The 19713-nt window shown below is 40.1% G+C and overlaps 2 protein-coding genes across 2 annotated transcripts in view; one reads left to right on the forward strand and one right to left on the reverse strand.

The window, feature by feature from the left end:
* cntn2 (contactin 2) overlaps positions 1-19713 on the reverse strand; it is an 84429-nt gene that overhangs the window by 28958 nt on the left and 35758 nt on the right. The window lies entirely within an intron of this gene.
* On the forward strand, positions 14-19332 carry LOC131964402 (uncharacterized). The gene is made up of 13 exons (XM_059328421.1): positions 14-429; positions 3341-3456; positions 4238-4394; positions 4612-4804; positions 5093-5812; positions 10322-10459; positions 10591-10689; positions 11056-11205; positions 11326-11451; positions 14562-14603; positions 14995-15102; positions 15528-15632; positions 19131-19332. The coding sequence occupies exons 5-13, from the start codon at positions 5690-5692 to the stop codon at positions 19182-19184; spliced, it is 945 nt and encodes a 314-aa protein (XP_059184404.1). The 5' UTR covers positions 14-429; positions 3341-3456; positions 4238-4394; positions 4612-4804; positions 5093-5689; the 3' UTR covers positions 19185-19332.

Consider the following 19713-nt stretch of genomic DNA (forward strand, 5'->3'; position numbering starts at 1 on the left):
TGTGTGTGTGTGTGCACTTGTAAATATTACTTTGTGAGGCCATACCACCTGTAGCCCACCAGCGGTATGGGGCCACAAATCCATATGGGGCCATTTTGCTGGGCCCCACAACGTTTAGTGCTTTAGCGTGCATCAGGAGCCTACCCTGATGCTCCTCATGCTTTTTTCTCACTTTGTCCAGGAAGTGACCAAGAGTGGAAATGTGTGTGTGAAGTGTGTGTGCTCTCTGCCCCCCTGGAGGTGGGAGGATGCCATTGCAGCCACACACACACTTCCGGAAGTGTGTGTGATATTAGCCAATAATGTTCAAGACTATTAAGCGTCATAGTCTCGCGGGATTTTACGGGATTTGTTTGAGAGCTACTGTAAACACGGCTAATACTGACAACACAGACCGATGCTGTAACAACTGAACCTCAAATGATTAAGGTAAGTTTATTTTCTGTTTTAATTTATTTTTTGACTCCAAAACGTTTGTGGGACTACAAGAAACAAACTTACAACATTAGTATTAATACAAACTGTGCCATTTGATGCTTAGCTGCTAAAATTAACTAATTAATTAATTTAAAAAAATTAGCAACCTGTTGCTAATTTTTAAAAATTAGTTAATTAAAAAAAAAATTATTAATTAATTTTATTTTTTTTTAAATTAGCAACAGGTTGCTTATTTTAGATGCTAAAACAGCTATAGGTAGAAAGCGTTGTTCCCCAGATAACAATATAAAAGACCGTTTCTGTTATCTTAGGCTAATTAGCTGCTAACCCATGTGCTAACCATTAGCTTTGGAGACGCTAGCGCTTTTAGCGGAAGTATCGTCCGTCCGATGACGGAATCCGGTGGAACACATGGCTAATTAACCTGGCGAATATTCATGAGGCGGCGGAGCTCGAGACGCTGGGTGGAAGACAGAGGTGGAATACAAGCGAGGAGTTTCAATGTGCTGTGGTGAACAGATGTCTGATAAGGTACGTCATAAATGTGTTGTTGCCAATGGGAATGCTCGTCTCGTAGCTACTTATTTTATGGAAGGTGCGATACGGAGTACGGTAGCAACTGTTGCTAAGGGCGATCATCCGGTGACTTACAGCTAAGTGCTAACAGCGTTCAGCGCAGGCTTTAAGGGGGACATGAGCACACGGAACGTCATGTTGTTGTCGTCAAAAACGTCACATAATCATTGTAAAAACAAACTTAATTGTTCGGTTACGTTATATGCCTCGCGGTAGGCACGGGCCCGGTCAGTGAAGCTACCTGTCACCCGAGGCTTGGGCCCAGGGTCGCTACCTGTGGTTCGAGGCCCAGGCCCAGGGTCGCTACCTGTGGTTCGAGGCCCAGGCCTTGTCAGAGAAAGAGCTGCGATAGGCTCGGCTAGATCAGTCACAGTGACATTCCGGTGTAACTTTAACCCATGGTCCGATGCACCGTAACACCGAGTTAGACCCCCCTCTAGAGATGAAGTCTGCTAACCGCGAGCTTCTCTAGTTGTAGTAACTTTAGCCCTCTATGGTACGCATTATGATCCCAGTTGGTAAAAATGTTTTGTGTGTTTTTGTCGTCTTAAAATAGTAAAAATAAACATAATCAAGAGAAATTTTTAAAAAATATTATTTTTTAAAAATCTTTTATTGTGAAAAGTAATGAAAACAAGAGAGTTTTGTTTAAAATTGTAATAACATCTATTTAAAAATTCATTTTGTACTCTGAACAATCCCCAGTAGCTTGAACAGTTAAGAATGCATCTCATTTGAAAGTAAAAACTATTTAAAAATAATTTTTTTCATCATTTAATCCGAATTTTTGTGCCGTATGAGTAATTGTTTTGATTGTTGATGGCTGTCTTTGCCTTACTGTTTGTTCATCTTCACTACCATCTACTGGGAGGGCTAGATTTACTTTTCTTCTGTGAGGAACCATAAAATATTGTTGCATTCATTCTGTAAATCTAAGAAAGATGTGTCAAATATCATCATATGCAATGCGGAAATGACTCACAAAGTGCATTATTATAGTAGACTATAGAAAATCATCGTACACTAATGCAATTGCTATTACTACAACTAACAGTCAAATGTGTATCTGTCAAATTGATGGACCTGAAAAAATACCTAAATGATTCTACATGGTTGTGGAGCCTGAGTCCATAAAGTTTACATCATGCTTTTGAACAACGGGCCTAAAACTAAATACGAAATGTTATCAACATACCAGGCTAGCAATTCATAATGGTACGGTGTTGCCATATGGCAACGTGCACATTTTTAACATTTTATATTATTTAATAATCAAGTACAATGCAATAAACTACAGAATAATGAACTTAACTAACTTATCACGGAGTATATATTTTTTTCCCTGTTGAAAAATGTCATTAAAACACTTTTTTTGATGTTTTTTGAGGAGTCAAATGGCGAGGTTCCTCCCTGTGAAAACATCTACAGAAAAGGGGTTCAAAACGGCCTCCAGAAATTCAAGTGACAAATTTAAACAATGCTATTAGTTTAATTTGAATCCCACCCCTCTTTTAATGCATTGCATCATAACTGGGGATGCATCGTCTTTATGTAGAAGGCTTAAAATGGGTTTGTTGCCATATGCCAATGTGGTACCATCTAGGGTTAGCAATGGCCGCACCATAACAAACAGCGCAGTATACGGATCCACTAGCCACCAATCAAAAAGCCACTTATAGCTTTAAATAATGCTCAGAACAGCACCAAGCGTCATCAACAGTACAAACAGGGTCCCAGCACATAATACGAGGCATCAAACATCTGTTAGCTTAGCCTGATTTCTATTGAAATGAGACGAAAACAACTCACCCACTTTGCTCCAGTTATACGCTATGCAGCAACTTTGTGTCATGATGGAGTCCAGGCACTGACAACACACACTGAGGCCGACTGGCAGTACACACATCTGGTTTCAGAGGCCACCGACAGGCACTGACCAACACACTGCCCACTTGATTCCCCCAGCTCCAGCATTTAGACTCAACCGGCTCTCTTCCTCTGTCACTTTTAGCCTCCATTTCCTTCAGCTTGTCTTCAGTAAAGTGGGTCTCAAACTGATGGTGGTGCCCATGGATTTGAAACCCTGAACCCTGTTTGTACTGTTGATGACGTTTGGTGCTGTTCTGGGCATTATTTATGGCTATAAGTGGCTGTTTGATCGGTGGCTTGTGGATCCGTATACTGCGCTGTTTGTTATGGTGCGGTCATTGCTAAAGTAGCAACTAGAGAAGCTAGCGGTTAGCAGACTTCATCTCTTGGGGAGTGAATGAGCAATCTGTTTTCTCATGCTGCACAGCTGTTTAATGTCATAAAAATATTTTCACAGAGCAATGACATCCAAAAGGAAGGCCCGGATAAAGCCTGTTGAAGATGCAATCTCATATATTCTGTCAGCTGGAGACAAGCCATGGTTTGCAGTGAGATTTATCAATAATATCAAAGGTATGACCTCTAGTGCTTTCAGTAGCTGCAAATTACAGCCACACATTTTTAGATACTATTCATTATTAACATTCTTCATTCAGAAGATATCTTATAGAAATAAGTGGCTTCAATCGTCTGTCTTGTTTAAATCCAATGTGTTTAGGTATACAGTAGGTGTGTATAAATGAGCCTGATTTCCATAAGAGAAGTTTCAGGTACACACTGGTATAATCAAATATACAAATGTAAAGTTATTTATTTTATTTCTGCTGTATGTAAAGTGTCCAGCACATTCAAGTATTATTAAGGTAAGTGCTGGACCAATAGAAGACTGTAATGAAAATGTCAAACTGTTTTGCATATTCAATAGTAACATTTAAGTTAATGCATAGAAGTAGTTACACAAACGGAGAACCAGAGTACAGGCTTGTAGCTCATGTAGTTGTCACATGATGGTCCCTGTTAAACAGAAAACCTTCATATTTAAAAAGTCATGTCACATTTTAGACAATTTTAGAATGACAATTATACAGAGAACAAAAGTACACAATGATATTCATGCATTCAATCTGGCCTATAACTAGATAAAGTCATCTCTTTATTTGAGATAGTATGTTCCAGAGCATTTAGAGAATTAAATCAAGCTCACAGGTCTTCCCAAAGGAGGGAGATGACATATTGATCTGGGGTCAGCTCATGGGAGCTAAAGAGTACAGACTTTTTTTAATGCTGTATGAGAAAAGTTAAGGCAACTTGGTGTGACTTTTATGTAAGTTTATTTCATTCTGTGTCATTATAGGAAGAGGAGTGTTTGCTACCGAACCAATCGAGCAAGGTTCTTTTGTGTTGGAGTACAGGGGTGAATTCATATCAGCAGAAGAATGCAGATCAAGGAACTACTCAGAGACACAGAGTACATTTCTGTATGACTTTGATTGGCAGAAACGCCAGTGGTGGTAAGAAGGCCTTTATGAGATGTATTTTTAGTAGCAATTAGGGGATTCTTGACTGCCCTGAAACAGACCTGAAACGTGCTTAAATATTTGATGAACAAATGAGTGAAATATCACACCTAATGTACTTTAAATCTCAAGTGGCTCTTCTAACAAAACTATGAAGATATATTTTAGAAAGTTTATATGTATTTGATGTATTGTTTTTGTTTATTTTTAGTATTGATGCATCAAAGGAAGACGGCTCCCTTGGAAGATTAGTGAACGACGACCACAAATCTCCGAACTGCGTCATGAAAAAGGTTATAGTGAACAACAGGCCCCATTTGTGTCTGTTTGCTGTGAGGAACATCGAAGTAGGGACTGAACTTGATTACAACTATGGTGATTCAAAATGGCCATGGCGTCAAAAGGTGATGATGATCATGCATTGGTTACACTACATGATTGTTAAAGATGTTAGTTTAATTTCCCACAACTTGAAATGAAATGTCATTATTATTATTAGTATTATTATTATTGTTATTATTATTATTATATAAAAGGCATCATTAGGTCAGGTGTTTTGAGGACATGAATAGTAATTAAACATAGTAGTAGAGTGAGCAAACTTATGTGATCTGTAAGTATTTCCCAACTCATGCTTCCTGTCAGAGCTGACTGTCTTCTTCTTTTATGTCTAAACACTGGATGACAAGCAGGCTCCAGCAGCAGAAGAAGAGATGGCTGTTGATCTGTCCTCCAAGGTTTATGGTGAAGATGATGATGATGATGCTGGTGAAGATGATGCCCCAAAGGTAATGGAAAAAATGAATGTGATTGAGTTCTTCATAAAGTGCACTGATAACTTGACACATTAGATTCTATTTGATCTCCATTTAGCTAACTGGTTTCACACACACGAGGTTCAGGTCATGTCTTAATGGGGCCCTGTTAGATACTCTTCCTTCAAAAGGGTTTTCTAACTTTTCTCTTCCACACACACACACCAAGTTTCAGTTCATGTCCTTACTGGGGCCCTCCGTATGGACCCTTCTATAAGTGATTGTTAACCTACAGGACAACACTTCTCTGCATCCAAACTTAAGTATTTACAATAACAATAATGCACTTTCTGAGCTGCTGCATGATGAAGAAAATATTTTGAAGTGAGATCTCTTTTTAGGCCTCTGTTGGGATGTTAAGATAGGGAGACTTCTAAGAGTGACCCTCGTGGGGCCCTGGATTATAATACCTTTATGATCTATAAGTATTTCCCAACTCATGCTTCCTGTCAGAGCTGACTGTCTTCTTCTTTTATGTCTAAACACTACGTGACATCCAAGCAGGCTCCAGCAGCAGAAGAAGAGATGGCTGTTGATCTGTCCTCCAAGGTTTATGGTGAAGATGATGATGATGCTGGTGAAGATGATGCCCCAAAGGTAATGGAAAGAATGAATGTGATTGAGTTCTTCATAAAGTGCACTGATAACTTGACACATTAGTTTCTATTTGATCTCCATTTAGCTAACTGGTTTCACACACACGAGGTGCAGGTCATGTCTTAATGGGGCCCTGTTAGATACTCTTCCTTCAAAAGGGTTTTCCAACTTTTCTCTTCCACACACACACACCAAGTTTCAGTTCATGTCCTTACTGGGGCCCTCCGTATGGACCCTTCTATAAGTGATTGTTAACCTACAGGACAACACTTCTCTGCATCCAAACTTAAGTATTTACAATAACAATAATGCACTTTCTGAGCTGCTGCATGATGAAGAAAATATTTTGAAGTGAGATCTCTTTTTAGGCCTCTGTTGGGATGTTAAGATAGGGAGACTTCTAAGAGTGACCCTCGTGGGGCCCTGGATTATAATACCTTTATGATCTATAAGTATTTCCCAACTCATGCTTCCTGTCAGAGCTGACTGTCTTCTTCTTTTATGTCTAAACACTACGTGACATCCAAGCAGGCTCCAGCAGCAGAAGAAGAGATGGCTGTTGATCTGTCCTCCAAGGTTTATGGTGAAGATGATGATGATGATGCTGGTGAAGATGATGCCCCAAAGGTAATGGAAAAAATGAATGTGATTGAGTTCTTCATAAAGTGCACTGATAACTTGACACATTAGTTTCTATTTGATCTCCATTTAGCTAACTGGTTTCACACACACGAGGTGCAGGTCATGTCTTAATGGGGCCCTGTTAGATACTCTTCCTTCAAAAGGGTTTTCCAACTTTTCTCTTCCACACACACACACCAAGTTTCAGTTCATGTCCTTACTGGGGCCCTCCGTATGGACCCTTCTATAAGTGATTGTTAACCTACAGGACAACACTTCTCTGCATCCAAACTTAAGTATTTACAATAACAATAATGCACTTTCTGAGCTGCTGCATGATGAAGAAAATATTTTGAAGTGAGATCCCTTTTTAGGCCTCTGTTGGGATGTTAAGATAGGGAGACTTCTAAGAGTGACCCTCGTGGGGCCCTGGATTATAATACCTTTATGATCTATAAGTATTTCCCCAACTCATGCTTCCTGTCAGAGCTGACTGTCTTCTTCTTTTATGTCTAAACACTACGTGACATCCAAGCAGGCTCCAGCAGCAGAAGAAGAGATGGCTCTTGATCTGTCCTCCAAGGTTTATGGTGAAGATGATGATGATGCTGGTGAAGATGATGCCCCAAAGGTAATGGAAAGAATGAATGTGATTGAGTTCTTCATAAAGTGCACTGATAACTTGACACATTAGTTTCTATTTGATCTCCATTTAGCTAACTGGTTTCACACACACAAGGTGCAGGTCATGTCTTAATGGGGCCCTGTTAGATACTCTTCCTTCAAAAGGGTTTTCCAACTTTTCTCTTCCACACACACACACCAAGTTTCAGTTCATGTCCTTACTGGGGCCCTCCGTATGGACCCTTCTATAAGTGATTGTTAACCTACAGGACAACACTTCTCTGCATCCAAACTTAAGTATTTACAATAACAATAATGCACTTTCTGAGCTGCTGCATGATGAAGAAAATATTTTGAAGTGAGATCCCTTTTTTGGCCTCTGTTGGGATGTTAAGATAGGGAGACTTCTAAGAGTGACCCTCGTGGGGCCCTGGATTATAATACCTTTATGATCTATAAGTATTTCCCAACTCATGCTTCCTGTCAGAGCTGACTGTCTTCTTCTTTTATGTCTAAACACTACGTGACATCCAAGCAGGCTCCAGCAGCAGAAGAAGAGATCGCTGTTGATCTGTCCTCCAAGGTTTATGGTGAAGATGATGATGATGCTGGTGAAGATGATGCCCCAAAGGTAATGGAAAGAATGAATGTGATTGAGTTCTTCATAAAGTGCACTGATAACTTGACACATTAGTTTCTATTTGATCTCCATTTAGCTTACTGGTTTCACACACACGAGGTGCAGGTCATGTCTTAATGGGGCCCTGTTAGATACCCTTCCTTCAAAAGGGTTTTCCAACTTTTCTCTTCCACACACACACACACACCAAGTTTCAGTTCATGTCCTTACTGGGGCCCTCCGTATGGACCCTTCTATAAGTGATTGTTAACCTACAGGACAACACTTCTCTGCATCCAAACTTAAGTATTTACAATAACAATAATGCACTTTCTGAGCTGCTGCATGATGAAGAAAATATTTTGAAGTGAGATCCCTTTTTAGGCCTCTGTTGGGATGTTAAGATAGGGAGACTTCTAAGAGTGACCCTCGTGGGGCCCGTTGTGTGGATCCCCCTTTCTGTTTTTTTTTTCTCCTCAATGGATGACACCTTTCACTTCCAAAGTATCAAGTATCCTTTGGGTTTTCCTGTACTTATTTTACACACAAGAAAACTTTTTAGAAAAAGAACTGTTCAGCCTCTTTTCTGATGTTGGAAGTTTATGAGACTCCTCATAAAAATAGTTGTACTTGCCCAAAAGTTTTAATCTTATCAGTAGTGCTGCACAATATATTGCAAATTTATCGTCATTGCAATATCAACATATGCAATATCCATATCGCAAACAACTGCTTAAACCGTAATATTTTTGTAATATCTGTGTGATGAATTCACCCTCTGCATGACATTGTATTTGGCCAATCAGATGGGGCCATACTGCCCCATAGTCCTGCCCCCAATGTTCATATGTACAGTTGTGCTCATAAGTTTACATACCCTGGCATTTTCCACTTCTTAATTAGAATTTGAACACTGCTGATTGGCATTCTCAACTCCTTGGATATCTTTTTTATATCCCTTTCCTTTTTTATACAGTTCATTTAACTTTTCCCACAGATCCTTTGACAGTTATTTTGCTTTCCCCATGACTCAGAATCCAGAAACATCAGTGCAGCACTGGATGAAAAATGCAAGGGTCTGTAAGGAGTAGGCCTGGGCCGATAATCAATAAATCAATTAATCGCACGATAAATTAAATGAACTCAATAATTTTGCCGCCCTCGATATATCGCCATGCGCATGCGTGTTTGTTTTCCTCGTCTGTTGCCTCCAAGCAGGCTGGATGACAAGAGGGTTCACTCTGTGCTGGATCTCAGCACCTGGGCGCTTTTGTTCCATAGCAGAATGAGCGGAGTGAACCCTCCTGTCAGTCATCCAGTCTCTTTGTCTCTGTGGGGAAGGCTGGGCCGCTAGCATTGGCTACACACAGAGTGCAGCAGGTGAGCCTCGTGCGGAGCAACGCGAGGAAAAAAGATGATTGCAAAGCCCAATGCCACAGCCCCGGTGTGGGAATATGTCGGTTTCAAACCGAATGAAAAAGGTGAGCCCATCAACACACGGACGAGCCTGTATAAATCCAATCCCCTTTATTTGTAGAGCACATTTAAACAACACAAACGTCTCCAAAGTGCTGTACATAAAATCAACAATAAACAAACAATTCCATATACCAATCAGCAATAAATAATAAGTGTATAAATCTAAAATGATGCCATAAATAAAACAATACAATCAAACAGATAAACATAGTAAAATAAAATAAAAGACGCAGTTAAAAGTAGTAAAATAAATAAAAGCAGAATGCCGAATTTGTTCAAAAGTGGTGGCAACAAAAAAAGCCACCACAACAAACTTGCATGCCCATCTAAAGCAGAACCACCCGACCCAGTTTTCCCAGCTGGGGAAAAAAACTGCACCTGGAGATGCAGAGCCTTCGTCCCGACAGTCAACACTGGTCGACAAAGTAAATATAAACGCTGTGCGCTCACAGAAAGTGGAGTTTGCTACATCGCAAAATAAATGCTGCCCTTTAAAAAAAAAAAAAAATGTTTGTTTTATTTATTTAGGATATTTAAACGTTCTTAAAATTACAATTACAATGGTGAAAAACACTGAGAAATAAAAGTGTATTGTATTTGAAAGGGTGTGCATTATTATGATATATTATCATGTTGACAATAATATCGTTTATCGGCAATAATTTGTGGGACAATATATCGTCCAGCAAAATTTGTTATCGTCCCAGGCCTAGTAAGGAGTCCAGAAACTCACTGACTTTTTGTACACACACACTGATTACAAGCAAACAGATCACAGGTGAGGATGGTTACCTTTAGTAGCCATTCAAACCCGTTTGTGTCAACTTATGTGCTCATTATCAGGCCAAAATCTCCATAGTATGTAAATATTTGATCAGGGTCATTTGGGTAGTTTCTGTTGTCATTATGATTTAAAACAATTTAAAACACAGTTGTTTGACAATAAATAGCTTCACCCAACAACTAAACATGAGTGAAAAAAAAGTTTTTCTCTTTTCTAATTACCTGAGCCTCATAACAAATAACTGCTTATCACAAACACTGATGCTAACAGCCTAGCACTGATAGTGAAAAATGTACAGTCTGCTTGTGGTAACTGCACCACAGTGTCTATATGAGATGGTATGCTCAACCTCTCTGATTATTTTGTCTTTAATGATGTTTAGGAATTTGCTATCAGAGGATCATGCCTGGTGGATTATTCTGACACTGATGGAACCGATGAGGATTGTTTAAATGATCAGCCATTGGCTCCACGCTGTGATGAAGGTGTTCCAAAGTTGAGAAGGACGAAAAGCATTTGGGTATGCCCCTGACACTTTAAATATCAATAATTTATTGATCAGTCATTTACCCCTGTAATCTGTTCTCTGTAATTGATTTTGATAAATGTAAACTAAAATGTATAACCACGCCATAACATAACACTCTGCAGATGAAAAAAGTTCCAGATTTTTCTGATGCCCTCTACGACAGTGATGACAGTACAGAGGGCCCTTCAGCTCAGTCCAAGTCTGAGATGGCTTTACAAAGAGTGAGTGGAGACTGTTAGCATCCTGAAAGCCTGTCAGTAAAAGAGGTATTCAGTTTAGAAGATGTTAACCTTTAAGAGATGATACAGAGCAATAACAAACTACTCTGTCAGACATACATATAACTTGTCAGATAGTCATGATTACATGTCTTTTGCTCTTGGTGTTGTTGTTTTTTTGTTGGTGCTGCCATTTTAGTTGTAAATATCTTTCTTGCTTTCATTCATATTTTCTAAAACATTTCTGTATATTTCTGCAAAACCTCAACATTTGACAAACAAATTGGGATATATTTAGTCCATTTTTGTGACATAACTAGAGTATAAACAAAACGAGATAACCTTCACCTGACACAACTCTCTTTGTAGATGCATACATTAGAAGATTTCTGTCAACCTGTCAGTGATTCAGATGAGAGTATTGTGGAAGAAACCGATTTTGAGGATTCCACAAAGGATGATTCCACTGAGCAATCAGACATTGAAGTTCTTCCAAAGCTGTGGACAAAAATCATTCAGGTATGACTCTGGCACTTTAAATGCCACTAACTAAGTGACAGACCTTTCCCCTCTAAATCTGTCAACTGTTATTCATTTTGATGGTTTCTGAAAAAGGATGACCACACACTCTTTTTACAGATGAAAAACGTACCAGATTATTCTGATGCCCTCTATCATTCAAGTGATGACAGTGCAGAGGATCCATCTACTTGGTCTAAGTCTGAGATGTCTTCACAAAGGCGAAGGAGAAGCTGCTTCCGTCCTGTAAGTCTTGTAACTACTTTTTCTGAGTAATCACTTTGAGGGTTGTCCCCCCCCACTTAAATTCTAGACATGCATATAGATGATTCAGTCATCACTATCATCAATGAGCCTGTCTGTTGATCTTGTAAATTTGGCTTCCTTAGTCTGATGTAACTTAACAGTATTTCTCTTAACATGTGATTTTACTAGACTGAAAGCACCCCAAATTTTTCTCATACCACTCTAAATGCACGTAATTTTAACATGTATTAAACTGCCTAGACTGCTATGCATTTTAATCATATTTAGTATAAGGGAAGAGGAACTTGAGTTATTAATTTAGGTTTTTCTTTATCTTCTCAAGATGCAAGGAATTATTGCAGGATCAGATGCCTCAAGTGTAGATCAAGATAGTGGAGAGGAGTATAATCCAGGTCTAATGGAAGAGAGCACAGACAGTGAGTGCAGCTTGGAAATACCCATGGTAAATACTAAGGATAGGCCCAAGTCCTCCAGTCTGAGTCAGTCCAAGTCCTCCAAGTCCTCCTGTCTGAGTCAGTCCAAGTCCTCCTGTCTGAGTCAGTCCAAGTCCTCCAGTCTGAGTCAGTCCAAGTCCTCCAAGTCCTCCAGTCTGAGTCGGTCCAAGTCCTCCTGTCTGAGTCAGTCCAAGTCCTCCAAGTCCTCCTGTCGGAGTCAGTCCAAGTCCTCCTGTCTAAGTCAGTCCAAGTCCTCCAGTCTGAGTCAGTCCAAGTCCTCCAAGTCCTCCAGTCTGAGTCAGTCCAAGTCCTCCAGTCTGAGTCAGTCCAAGTCCTCCAGTCAGTCCAAGTCCTCCAAGTCCTCCAGTCTGAGTCAGTCCAAGTCCTCCAGTCTGAGTCAGTCCAAGTCCTCCAGTCAGTCTAAGTCCTCCAGTCTGAGTCAGTCCAAGTCCTCCAAGTCCTCCAGTCTGAGTCAGTCCAAGTCCTCCAAGTCCTCCAGTCTGAGTCAGTCCAAGTCCTCCAGTCAGTCTAAGTCCTCCAGTCTGAGTCAGTCCAAGTCCTCCAAGTCCTCCAGTCTGAGTCAGTCCAAGTCCTCCAAGTCCTCCAGTCTGAGTCAGTCCAAGTCCTCCAGTCTGAGTCAATTTGAGTCTTCCAGTCAAAGCAGCTTTGAAATAAACGATGGTTCTGCTGAAAGCACTTGTATGAATGAAGAGACGTTGGGGCAAACTTGTATTGATGAGCATGATGTCTTTGTCAATCCAGCTATGAAGAAGGAGGATGGTTCAAGACTGTATAACAAGAAGCATCACTGCTTTTATTGTAAAAAGATAGTTCAAAAAATGTCAAAACATTTGTTACGTATGCACAGTGATGAAATAGATGTTTCAAAAGCATTCAGTTTTCAAAAAAACTCAAAAGAAAGACGACTGCACTTAGATTTAATCAGAAACAAAGGAAATTTTGAACATAACAGAGACGTTTTGGAGAGCCAGAAAGGAAAGCTGATCCCATTCAGGCAGCCAAAGGAAAAGACTGAGGGACAAAAATTTCTACATTGTGTGTACTGCTACGGACTGTTTAAAAAAAGAGTCATGTGGCGCCATTTTCAGTTTTGCAAGCTCAACCCTCAGGACAAGACAATGGACAAGGGACAAGGTAAAACAAGGGCACAGACATTGTGTGCCTTTGCCGAACCAGCTCCTCCTGGATTTAGTGATGCATACTGGAAGTTCTTGAATAATATGAATCAAGACAAGATTGCCATTGCTGTAAAGAAAGACCGCTACCTTCTGGAGTACGGCTACAGACTGTTTAAGAAGAACGAAAGGGTAATCAGCCAACACCAGTACATTCGACAAAAGCTGAGGGAACTTGGCAGGCTGATGCTGGCAGCAAAAAAAGTTGCACCAGTGAACACTATAGAAGAACTTATAAAACCTGAAAAGTATTCTCATGTTGTCACTGCTGCAAGATGCTTAGCTGGATTCAGTGATGAAACGGGCAAATATAAATGTCCATCACTGGCTCGCAAAGTTGGACACAGCTTGCATGCTTTGGCTATGTTTAAGAAATCTGAAGGATTGAAGGCAAGAGATAAAGGAACAGTCCAAGATGCTGAGGAATTTGCACAGCTATACCAAGAAAGCTGGAAATTTGACATTGCAAGCCAAGCACTGATTCAGCTCAACCAGTCCAAGTGGAATTCCCCACAACTCCTACCATTCACGCAGGATGTCCAAAGTCTTAATTCCCAGATGTCTGAAAAACAACAGCAACACTTAGATGCCCTGAAAGAAGATGCTTCCCCCTCAAACTGGAAAGACCTGGCTAAAGTGACCCTGGCACAAGTTATCCTCTTCAACCGCCGTAGAGAAGGAGAGGTATCCAAAATGTCTTTGTCTGTGTACTTGTCAAGAGACCTATCAGAAACGCATGAAGACGTTAACTTGGCCCTGACAGAACTTGAGCAGAAGCTTTGCAAACATTTTGTCCGGATAACCGTCGTTGGAAAGAGAGGAAGGAAAGTTCCTGTTCTCCTCACTCCACTCATGAAGGAATGTCTTGATACTCTGGTCGAGAGGCGAGAAGAATGTGGGGTACTGACTGAAAATGGTTTCTTGTTTGCATTGCCTCATTCTGTCCATCACCTCAGGGGTTCTGACTGCATAAGACAGTTAGTGCATCAATGCAGTGGCATCAAAAATCCCAGAGCTCTGACCTCAACAAAACTCAGGAAACACATTGCAACGCTCTCCACTGTTCTAAATCTGAAGAACACAGAACTTGACCAGTTGGCAGACTTCCTTGGCCATAACATAGATGTACACAGAAAACACTACCGCCTTCCAGAGGGGACCCTCCAGCTTGCCAAAATAAGCAAAGTCCTCCTGGCATTGGAGCAGGGAAAGCTAGGAAAGTACAAAGGAAAGAGCCTGGATGAAATTCACATTGATCCAAATGGTACTTAGTCATATATATTTTTATTTATTTACATATATTTTAATGGAGTTTGACTAACAGTACAATTCAATTCAACTATTTAATCAGTCTAGCTATTTATGTTCCCCTTGTTGTACTCTTGATTGTCAGAGGTAGATCACTACACTTTCAGCTGTCCAGCTCATTCATACAGTATTTTGTCAAATCACATTTCAGAGGCTGTTGAAATTGAAGATTGTTCACAAGAGGATATCGAAGGTATGTTTGAAGCATTTTGACACTGGTTCTGAATTATCAGTCATTGGATTTGAATATTTGGGTCTAAATCTTCTTTGGCTGTACAATGACAGCAGCAAAAGGTTCCCCTACGTAAATTATTGCCATTGCATATTTGGAAATAGGGAAAAGTGACGATATCTTATCACACAACATTTAAAGCTTTCAAATATTCTGTGACTTTATAGACTCAAAAAAAAATTGTATCTGCTATGATTTAATCTGTCAAATTAGAACAGTATGCACAACTTTCTCTGTCACCTTAGATTCACATTATATACTAAATTATCAGAAAGAAAAGGATCAAATGCAGTCAGTTTCTGGAATGCTAGTACTATCTTGTTTATTTATTTAAACTATTTTCTTTTTTCAGATGCAAGTATGGCAGAAGATCAGGGTTCAGAAGATGAGACCATCACCACACCATCACAAGAAAGCCCCCTTGCCAAAAACCAGAGGAGGAAGTTTGCTAAAAAGAGAGGTCAGCCTCTTAAATGTATTCATGTGTTGTATTATCATGTGTTTCCTACTGCAATTTTTGAGGTCTTCCTGTAAGTCTCTTGTGAAGGCTGCAGAGGCTTGTCTGTCTCTGCCTTGATTATCTTGTTTATAGTCCTCACAATCTTGTTCAAGGGTTTCAGTTTAGCACTTGTTGCTCCAAATCACACTGGGTTGTTGAAGAATCAGGCAGGTTCATGGACAAATTCTGCCCATTTTTCTGTTAAAAACGCAGGCACCATGTACAAATTATATACAATCTTTATTACAATTTTATAGTTGTTGCAATGACAAAATTAGGTATGCATGACAAACAAAAATGCAGCCAGCTTACCAAGAGCTACTTCATATTCATATTTTAGTCTATAGCTGTCTCGTTTTTCTGTTTAAACTTTTTTCTCTGACCAGATGCCAGTATACCAGAAGCTCAGGAATCAGAAGACGAGGACAGCACCGCATCCCTACAAGAGAGGACCTCTACAGAAAACCAGAGGAGGTTTTCAAAAAAGAGAGGTACGTTAAGAACACGGCATGTTATTTGGCTGTGTGACATATAATATGCAAGACAAGCTTACAGCTTTGGTCTCTGCATCATGGCGTCACAGGCTTCATGGCTTTCTAATGACATGATCAAGGTTTTAGGGCTAAGGAGGGGAGATAGACCTAAATATTCATATTTAAAGCTCAGAGAATTGTGGTGGGTTGTGGGATAACTAGGCCTATGTCTGAACAACAAAAATCAAAAAACCAAAACAGAACATGGTCTGCCGCTCATGACAAAGCATGCTCTCTTTCCCTCTCTCGTCGAGCAGCTTCACCTCCCTGGCCCTGCTTGTCGATTCTTTCTGTAAATTAATACAATAGAGACAAATAGTTAGTGCTGAAAGTACTATTTACAATACACGCACAAAAAGTAAGCAAGGCTGAACCATTGTGTTCTGTCAATCTCTCCTCCACCGCTCCGCTCCATTTCAGAACCATGGGCAGTGCCACACAGTGGCGATTGATGTGTGTGACAGAATGGCGGTTTGCAAACTTTTTGGGGGGGTGTGCACGCCTTCAAATTCCTGATATAGCACTCCAAATGCCCGACACATGAAAAAAGGCGATGTGATTTTCAGCCCTTTATATTACCCTTTACATCAGAGGTGGTGGTGGTGTGTGGGGGCACATTCTAACAGCTATAGGCCTTTTTCTGTCAGATATTGTCCATCTCTCCTCTATAGACATTTCCTGTGATTTCCTTTTCCGTAAGGAAATGAAATCATAGGAAATGTCTGTGATGATACAAGACAGCGGCCCTGAAATGTGTGTTTCTCTTCTATATTACACATTCTATGTCTCGGAGGCGATGTCTTTTCCAGAGCTCATAGAACATAGAAAAATAAACCAGATAAACTGTATCTCCTACCTTTCCTCAGTACAGTTGCAGCCTCCTTGTTTTTGTACAGAACTTTCTGAGCAAGCGACCCTTCCCGTCTTCCTCCCAAAATCGTCTTGTCAGATCTCTTTCAAACACCAGCTGGATCAAGTGTGCTTTTCGCGGTTGTAGCATGCCTCTTCTGTGCTGACGAAAGACATTGATCAGCGTTGAAAACGTGTTCTCGCATGTCGCTGCGGATGCGCCGAAAGTCACTCCATGCCTCAATGCAGCAAGCACACTGGGCATGGCAGTGAGAGGCCCAGAGTAGTGCTGCAGGATGATAGCAGGGGTCCATCTAGCTTCAGTGGATTGGGTCATTTCAGTCTGCAAAAATTGTTGGGCAACAGTGAACTCTGACTCCACCAAAGTGGTGTTGGTGAGCTCCAGCAGTGGTCTCACCCCCTGTTCATCCAGAAAGTTAGGATTTCCAGGGTCAAGGGCACACATTGCCTGAACCAGCTGGCTGTTTCTTTCACCGAATCTAGCGTTCATCTCTCCGGTGACACTGTCCTTCATATTATGTATACAGTAAATAAATACAGGCCACTTACTCTTCAGATGGATCAAATCTGTCCTCCTCAAATCCTCTCTCATCTGTCTGATCGTCGCTTTCTGCCCCTCACTGCTCCTCATCTTCATCATTGTCACTTTGAAGAATAATTTCAAGTGTTTTTTTTTCCTTGTAAATTCGCCATGCGTCACCATTATTAACTGTGTGTCCTTTCCCCCGTGGCGCAGTTAACACTTGCGCTGTCTGTCCCTCTCAAGCATGACCGCCTGTCGTCTAACTTAAAGATCCACGAAGCAATCACGATGTGTAAAAATGTAAACCACTACATATCCGTGAAATAATCCCAACAGACTGAGAGAGCTTCGCTGTCATAAGGACTGGTACAGGAAATATTTCCTCCCCCAAGCAATAACACTATACAATACCTCACCTCTGTCTGACAGACAGCACTCCGAACTCTCCACAGTGAGTTCTTTATAGTTCTGGTTAGGGATGTTCCTGGCGACTAATTTCGCTGTCGATTAAACGCAAAATTTAATTTAGACTAGTCGACTAGTCTAACACTAAGAAAACAGTCAAAAAGCAGTTAAAATTGAGCAGAATTTATTAATTTAAAATGTTAAACACTGTCGGAAAAAAAATACTGTGCGTATTAAGAGCCATTTGAAGCCATTAATCACAGTCAACAATCGCCAAATCGGACTTTAAATGCAGCTGAAATGTGCACTATCAGTGCTAAATATGCAATACAAACCAAACACATTAATGTATAAAACATTAGAGCAGCTCACTCAATGATAGAGGCTGCGGCAGCGGCACTGTCTGACAGTGCCGCTGCCGCAGCCCCGACTAGTGGCGGGTAGCTGCATGAAATCTTAGAGGCGACCGATAACTGACATTGTGCATGAATCAAGTATTGATAAATAATTTACACGACTAGTAATTCTGGTGCCGACTAGTGAGGGAGGGGAAGTTTAATCGTATAGTCGACTAATCGTGCACATCCCTACTTCTGGTCCAACCATTTTCCCTATTGCACTGCTGGTCATGGCTAATTGCACATTTGTAAGCTATTTTGCACATCTGTCTCAATAACACTCTACCACATTTCTCACCACTCCGTATATATAATTTATGTCTACTTATATTGATATTTTGCACAGTGTTACACTACTGCGACTGGCGTAGCTTATTTCTATAATATCAGTATAGTACTTTGTTATTTTATATTTTTTTTAATTTATAATCTTTATGTATACATGGCTATTTTCTTATATATTTTGTTTTTTACTGTTGACCTGATCTATCGATCGATTGACAGGGTATGTCCACGTAACTTCATTATTTCATTTATTGCTTTCATTTCTTCTGTCATTTTGTCATTCTATCTCATATTCACAAACACACATACAGGCACAAACTTTGAGAATAAAACTCAACAATCAAGCTTTATGCTGTGTTTTACAGAAATAAGCAAACATCTTGTAATATTCAAACTGCATAACAACAAACAGGGACTTACTGGTCTTGAAAATGATCAGCCCAGCTGTAGCTACTCCTCACTTCACCACGTTTCTGATGCTGTTTTCTGACGTGTTTTCCTCAGCCTGTCCATCAATACATTTGTAGACAGAAACTCCAAAGCTTCTTGTGTGTTGTAGCCCTGTTTTACTTTGGTTGCTAACTTTGTTTGGGTTTGTGGCATGTCTGAAACATATTGTTGATCATGTAATGCAAAGAGCTCTAACAGGCATTTGAACACATTGCGACTGTCTTCAATCACGTTCCTATTTCACCACCACATTTTTCTTTCTTTTTTTATTTCAAGTTTTGTGAGGGAAGAAAACTAATAGATTATCAACCAGGCTTTTAGATTTTGACCAATCATGACACAGAGGTGTGACAGAGACTCTAGAAACATTGCCTGTTGGAGAGAGAGAGGCAGAAACCACACAAATCTTCTTAGCCAATACGTGCAATAAATCACTTGATGTTTCAAATGAGACATTCATGTTCATTGTAGTTACAAGTTAAAGTTCTTATAACTCTGTAACTTTTCCTTTTTTTGCCCATTTAGGTAAACAAACTGTTGTTAAAAGAACCTGGACAACAGAAGAATGTGCTGCAGTAGAACGTCATTTAAAGAAATCAATTCTGATGAACCAAGTCCCAGGGAAGGAGGACTGTCAGCGCTGCATCACTGCAGAACCTGAAGCCCTGAAGAATCGAGACTGGAGGGCAGTGAAATACTTTGTTAAAAATCGAATTTCTTCTCTGCGAAGAAAATTTGAGTGAAAATGTTTCACTTTACAAGGTAATAGACAGGCTTGTAGGAGGAGGTGCTATAATATTTGAGATAGCCCTACTGGAGGCAAAACAAAACATGCAAATGATTTTATATTCACTGAAGTCTCACACATAGGAAGTAGATTCTTGCAATATAACACAGACTGAGCTCAGGTGCCTCAATTTAATTTTCCACTCAGTCTGACTGCAATGATTTCTGATATTATTTAGTGAATATGCTGCAGTATAAATAAATTCAACCACTTTACGTTAAAATGTTGATTCCAGAATCTATTTCATTCATCTGAGATGGAAGAAAATTTAAAACATGTTTGTGCTCTCTTTTACCTCCATTAAGGCCATTTACAATAGTT

The sequence above is a fragment of the Centropristis striata genome, chromosome 3 (assembly GCF_030273125.1).
Source record: "Centropristis striata isolate RG_2023a ecotype Rhode Island chromosome 3, C.striata_1.0, whole genome shotgun sequence".
Classification (NCBI taxonomy): domain Eukaryota; kingdom Metazoa; phylum Chordata; class Actinopteri; order Perciformes; family Serranidae; genus Centropristis; species Centropristis striata.

Coding starts and splice junctions, on each gene's coding strand:
- LOC131964402 (XM_059328421.1), top strand. CDS start 5,690: ATGTCTAAACACTACGTGACATCCAAGCAGGCTCCAGCAGCAGAAGAA. Junction 11,206..11,325: donor TGTGGACAAAAATCATTCAG/GTATGACTCTGG, acceptor CTCTTTTTACAG/ATGAAAAACGTACCAGATTA. Junction 15,633..19,130: donor GAGGTTTTCAAAAAAGAGAG/GTACGTTAAGAA, acceptor TTGCCCATTTAG/GTAAACAAACTGTTGTTAAA.